General features: G+C 41.1%; 1 protein-coding gene across 1 annotated transcript in view; it reads right to left on the reverse strand.

Moving 5' to 3' along the window:
• Nucleotides 1–6,768, reverse strand: part of Synj2bp (synaptojanin 2 binding protein) — a 21,511-nt gene extending 14,743 nt beyond the window's left edge. Inside the window, exon 1 of the mRNA XM_021201904.2 lies at nucleotides 6,573–6,768. Within this exon, the coding sequence (XP_021057563.1) occupies nucleotides 6,573–6,636 (64 nt within the window). The 5' untranslated portion in view covers nucleotides 6,637–6,768. The remainder of the gene's footprint in view (nucleotides 1–6,572) is intronic.
• Between the last annotated feature and the right edge of the window lie 218 nt (nucleotides 6,769–6,986).

Here is a 6,986-nt window from a genome sequence, read left to right on the forward strand (position 1 = left end):
CTCACTTTGTAGACCAGGCTGGCCTCGAACTCAGAAATCTGCCTGCCTCTGCCTCCCGAGTGCTGGGATTAAAGGCGTGCGCCACCACGCCCGGCCCCATTCTGATTCTTAAACACAGTATTTTTCTACTTAGTGAATTTATCTTGAAACTCAATTCTCTGTGACTAGTTCAGAAACCTGTCCCCATAGTAGTTGCTCAATAAATAAATAAATATGAATTGAAAAGAGTAAACTGGTATTTCATGTGAATTCAGGGAGTTAACTTAATTAAGGCATCTTAAATCCAAACTATTATATTCTTTGGAGAAATTCTCTGTTCCCAATATAAAATGTTTCTTGTTTGTTACTTATTATGACTAAAGAATCCACTGATAAGGAAAGAAAACCTTTACCTCGGAAAACAGAAAGAGGATGCAACAATTAAAAAGCATTACACACAACTTCCTTATCCTAGTATTTCATCTGATGGACTGACAAAATGTACACCCTAGCAAAGATGTTTCAAGTTTCCATCTTCTCAAATATGCAGAACAAACTCTTTTCATGGCTCTGAAAACCTGTGTTCCAAATACCTAAGTAAACATGCTATTCTCTTAATTTTGTAATAAGCAACTGCCCAGATACTGAATATCTATGTGCCTTTCAGCTATTAGATCACACTTCCCCTGGCTCTCTTATTTTCCACAATGAAATGATTTAATCTCTTTAGTTTTGCCTCATATTACAATCTGGATTCTTTTCACTATGACTGCCTTTTTAAATTTTTAAAATATTTTTGAAATTAAAATATAACCACACCCCCTTTACCCTTCCTACCTCTAACACCGATCACTACCTCTCAAATTCATGGCCTTTTCTTTCTTTCTTTCTTTCTTTCTTTCTTTCTTTCTTTCTTTCTTTCTTTCTTTCTTTCTTTCTTTCTTTAATTGTATAACTGCCCTCTTTTCAATTTTTCTACTGTTTCTTACTCAACATATAATAAACTTTATATGTAGTAGGCATGGAACTATAGTTTGTGATACAAGGAGAGAATGACATTATCTAACTTATTTCCAAAACACTTGCTGCTACAGGCATTTTATAGTTTACTGTGTAGAGAAAAATCTCTTGTGTCCTCTATGGATGCAGCACCTGACAATAAAATGCTGATTGCCCTATAGGCTTAGGCAGGAAATAGAGGTGAGACATGGGTAGGGAGACGAAATTCTGGGACAGAGCCAGGAGCAGTGGATTTAGCCCTGGAACAGGGAGAAGGAGAAGGACAGAAGCAGGTAGCTGAGCAGAGGTAACCAACTACATGGGAGAATTTACAATTGAATAATGGCATGATTAACTTGTAAGCTAGTTGGGAAACAGCCAAAGCTATGACCAAGGTGTATTTTGAGTTGCAGAGTTGTTATTCCCGGAGCCTGGGGCAAGAAGGGAAAACTTGGATTTTACGTTTTTGTTTTCTCCCTTGTAGTATAGCACTGAATCTGAATCTGTAAGAAACAGAGTATCTCTTATGAAGGCTCTAAACTCTTGGGTTACTTTCCTTATTAGGATACTTTTAGCACATGCCCACCACTACTCTCCCTCATGCTCTAGGTATGTTTTTCCCCAAGGATTCAAATACTACTTACTTACTTTCCAGACTGTGCCATTAATGGGAAGTGCTGTAGAGAGGTGGAACCTAGTGATAAAGTTATGTCACTAAAGGGGAATTACCCTTTCAAGGAGATATGTGGACTCCTTTGAAATGAACAACTTTCTTACATACTTATATACCTTAAGACTGAAAGCAACAGAACCAACAAACCAAGACTGAAACCTGTAAAACCATAACCCAAAATGAACCTTCCATGAAAATTATATCAGAAATTTTTATCACAGCTATAGAAAGCTAACACAGTCTCCTTTAGTGCTGCAAAACTATTAGAACCAGAGATGACTTCTTGTTCTTTATTAGTGTCTACAATTCCTAATTATAATGTAGATACATAATGAATATGGTTTCCCTTTCTTTTTTTAATCCTATAAAAGCAACAATCCTATCATCTAAGCATATTTTAAGTATCTTCCCTTTGATATTGCATTTAATCAAATATAATCACTAGCCACTTTTCTGCTTAGTCAAATGTTTCTATAGTTTAGCATCAAGTGACTTGGTTTCCAGTTTACCCCAAATAATGTCAATATACTTTAACATTTTTTTCTCAAGAATTGATTCTCAAAATTGATCCTTAACATAACCTCAAAAGACATAACCATATTTTTCCATTCTTTGCAGGGCTCTCTAGTTATTCCTTCCTCTTGTTTAAAACATCTTAACTGTTTCCTAGCTTTATAACAACAACTTAAGTCCAACTAGATTATATCTAGTGAGGACTGTGGTTTATGATTTTTGAAAGCTTAAATAGCACACATTATACTAGTTCTCTTAAAAGCATCCCATTGTAGTATTCTATACCTATCAGATTGGTGACCACTTTGTATAATGAACTAAAGAAAGCACTAGGAAAAAAAGAAATTAAGTACATGTTCACTTTGTAACAATTGTGCTGTTTAGACAAGGTCTCGCTACATTGCCCTGACTAGACTGAAATTCACTATGAAGACCAAGCTGGATTTGAACTCACAGAAATCTGCCTGCCTGCTCCCAAGTGCAGGGACTAAAGGAATACACTACCATACCCAGTGTAATATATGTTCTTTAAGAGAGAGAGAGAGCACTTCCGAGTGAAGTACACAGACAAGACACAAGTAAAACAGTAAATAATAATGGTGAAACCTATAGTATTTAGTTTAGATTTTAATGTTACAAAGTCCAAATCCTAAATCTGCCCCCAGAAAGCTATGTGACAACAGAATCCAAGGTTTCCTCATTTGTAAAATGGAAACCAGTGGGTCTTTGCTGCTGGGGTGTCTTAAAGCCACCTAGGTGCCATTTGGGGAGGCAAAACACAGGGGCTCTAGGCTATGTTCCTTTCTAGCCACTGGGTTGGCAGGCTCTCGGAATGCCCACATGCTGCTCAAGGAAGGCAAGCCGCAGCCTACAATAGGGGTCCCAGTCCATGTTTCTCCAGGTGAGAAATAGCAGGGATTGAGACAGAGGCTGTGGTTCTCAAACTCCTGTGCATCCAGACACTGCTGCTGGGAACCATGAAAAGTTGGAAATGAGGGGCAGGGGAGGCCTGAGATGAGGGTGGGTGAGGAGGTGGGAATCCGCTTAGCTCAGGTGAGTGCCAGAAGTGGGGAGGGGCCTTCTGCTGAATCTCAGCTGAGGTTCTATATGATGAAGGCTCTCCTGATGAAGGAGACCGTCCTTGCTTGTCCAAACTGTTTAGGATGCATACGACTTACAGGGTAAACTAGAGATTAAACACCTTTTGTAGGAAGGAATGCCTGGGAAGGGAAACTTATGGCTAAACCCTGGGGCCTATCTAGATACCTCATTAGTATGGAAAACTCTGGGTTTCTATGCTACGAGACCAGTTGTCATGGCCTTCTTAGTAGGGTGTCATGGTCACATGCTCCAGGACAGGAACCTGGTTGGGAGCAAATTTAAACGCCTACAATTTAATTATGAGAATTGCCCAGGTCTCTTAATCTGCTTGAATTTACCAGTTTTTCTGTCTTGTGGCATGGTCCACAATAACTATTCGACCTGTTCCTTTGGCAATACATAAAAGGCAATCTTATGCAATATTGATAATAAGGTGACTTCTAGACTGGATAAAGAAGACTTCAGAGGCTCTAAGCCCCAGTGTAGGGGAATGCCAGGGCCAGGAAGCAGGAAAATAGGGAGTTTTCGGAGGGGAAACCAGGAAAGGGGATAACATTTGAAATGTAAATAAAAAATAAATATCTAATAAAAAAGAAATATTTACGAGAAAAAAAAAAGACAACTTCAGAGGTGAAGGTTCCTAGGCTGAGTCTTGACCAATGAATAGGAAGAGGTATTAAGATGAAATCTTAAGACTGATTTCACATTTACACTGAATAGTCTCCAAAATTCAATCTCTGCTTACCTTGGCGATTTCTCTCTTGAATCTCCTAAACTGAACTACTCCTATACCCAGACTGGTTTATTCACTGACCTAGAAATACATTTTTCCCCTAATATTCTTATTATTATTATGGCTAAGGCTCTCTTTACGTCTTGATCCTGCACTAAAACCTGTCCTTTCTATATCCTTTGACCTTTTCCAGGATGGAGTCTGGGATGGTTTATCTTTACTGCCAATTTATTTTAAATCACCTAGGAAGCAAACTTCTGGTCATATTTATGAGAGTGTTCCAAACCTTAACAGAAAGGAAGACGTTATCCTGAATGGAGGTGTTCTATGGTCTGGAACCTAGGCTGGAGAGAAAGGGGAAATGAATGGAACATCAGCACCCATCTCTCTGCTCCTAACTGTGCAGGGCAACGTGACCAGACCCTCATGTTCCTGTTGCTGGGTCTTTCCTGCCATGATGGAAGTTGCCCTCAAACTATAAACTCTCCCCTAAATTGTTTTTGTCAGTTATTTTGTCACAACTAATACTGGGTCAGACTAGCATGCTCTTCCATGAAGCCTGAGTTCAATCCCTGGAACCCACATGATAGGAGGAGAAAACTGACTCCTGAAAGTTGTCCTCTGACCTCTACAGGCCCCTCCCCCAACAAACAAACAAACAAACAAAAACACATTGACACACAATTGTAATAAAAATCCATTTCTACTACGTTAACCTCAAAGGTCGATTGAAGAATTGAATAAAATAAGAAAATTAGATTCAAGAAACTTGGGCATATTGAAAAGCCTTGGGCAAAAGTTTCTGAGTTCAGTTTAGGTTTATACTGCTGTGAAAAGACCACCATGATACAAGCATGAAGGGATGAAAGAAGTTACTGAATCCTAAACAGACCATCATGAAGAGAAGTCAACACAGGCCTGGAGACAGGAACTGAAACAGCACTACTTACTGGCTTGCTCCTAATGACTTGTTCTGCCTGTTTTCATACAATCCAGGACCACCTACCTGCCCCGTGGTAGCACTGCCCACAGTGAGCTGGACTCTCCCATCTCCATCATCAACTTAAGAAATGGCCAACAGGTGTGCCTACAGGCAATCTGATGGAGGCATTTTTTTCTCTACTAAGGTTCTTCCCAGATTAACTCTAGCTTCTGTCAAGTTACCTCAGCACCCCCAAAGAACTACCCAGAGCAAAGCTTTTGTATAAACCACAAAGATTAGCAGTGAGTTATTCCCATAAATACGATTAACTTCCAATTTTCTCATAACAGGAAGACAAAAGATATGACTAGTTCTGAAAGCTGTGCTTTACACAGAATAGTCAGCAGTGATTAAGCTATTGCAAACTTATAGATAAGAAAAGTTAACGGACTATTCCAAGTAGTGGCCATCAGAACAGAAATTCACAGTAACCAATGATTTATTCAACTTTTGGAATACAGTATTTAACAGAACTTACTGGAGTCAGTCTAGCCATTCACTCACTAATGACAACAGTAACAAATACACACTGCTTACCATATGTCAAGACATTGTCCTAAATATTTTTCCAGAGAGCAACTGGCTTCATCCTAACACTATATGTGAAACACTTCATTTCATAACCGTCTCCATGTTACAGAAAAGAAACTACAAGCATCCATCAGTTAAGTTATTCTGAAAATACACTAAAACAAAACAAAAAACAGCAACAAAAAACTGGTAAGATGTTGTTAGTTTTAAAAAAACAAAACAAAACAGAAAAACGTTGGCCCCAAGTGGTGAACCCAAAACCTAAAATGTTCCGGCCATAAAGAAAACTGCAAAGCCTAAGGGAGGCAGTGACACGATGTAGTAATCCAGTTATGGGCATCCGTGAGGAAGACCACACAGCAACGCTAAATGGGAATTTTCCTGTCAGAATCACATGAAGTGTTTGTTTCAAGAATTGTTTGATCCACACTAAATCCAAATCCCTAAAGATGAGACTAGAAAACAACATTTTCATTTTAATATTTTGCTAAAAAGTAAAAACGAAAAGGCCCAAGTAATGCTGGTCAAGTGGCGCCAGGTCTGAAAACTTCTGTAAAAGTTCACCGCCCGCTTTAGCATTCCAGTTGATACTGTAAATTAATTCCCCAGAAATGCAGGCAGGGATCCTAGCACCGGAGAAACTGTGAGGACGCCCCCCACCCCCGACCCCGACCCCGCCGTTCGCTGCTCCTGTTTTTACCTGAACGGGCCCTCGGCGAAGAAACAAGGATGGAGCAAGCAACTGAATAACGGATACGGCGGCTCCCACACGCTGGCTAAACAGCGGGCTTTTTCCTGGTCTTGGCTATTGCCACCAACAGCAAGAAACCCGTCCTGGCCATAAACGCCTGCGGTAATCCGACTGGATTATGGGGCAGAGTCCTTGGGTCCGTTATCTAGCTAACAAAGGATGCCAAGGGACTCTTTGCTCCGTGCCCGACAGCGTTCTGGGAAGCCGCTCGGTCGGGGCCTGCCTGCTCTCCGGCCAGGTAAACCCGGCTCCGCCAAAGCAAGGGACGCGGACGCACGCAGCAATTACTCCCTCCACGTCCCGCGCCTACCCGAGGGTCCTCTCGTCAGGTTGATCTCTTCCTCCGTGACTAAATAATCCACCCGTCCGTTCATATCTGACTGCTCTCCGGGCGGAAACCCGGGGTCAGCGGGTGCCCAGGGCAGGTGAAGGTGAATCAAGCTCCGCGCCGCCTCCCCAGCATAGCTTTTACAGTTTCCTCAGCGGCCAGACCGGAAAAGGAAACCGCAGGCACTGGGAACGTGGAGGATGCTGGGAATGGTGGTTCTCTGAGCCCACCAGCATCTTCCGGTACCTCGCACTGTTCTCAAGGCAGATCCTGAGAAGCCATGAGCAAAGAGAGGTATGATGCTCGCTTACACTGGGAGGAGCATGTGGGAAGGAGAAGTAATAGTGGTGTGAGATATAATTACATTGATACTTTTGACATTTTAAATAAAAAATC

The sequence above is a fragment of the Mus pahari genome, chromosome 7 (assembly GCF_900095145.1).
Source record: "Mus pahari chromosome 7, PAHARI_EIJ_v1.1, whole genome shotgun sequence".
Taxonomy (NCBI): domain Eukaryota; kingdom Metazoa; phylum Chordata; class Mammalia; order Rodentia; family Muridae; genus Mus; species Mus pahari.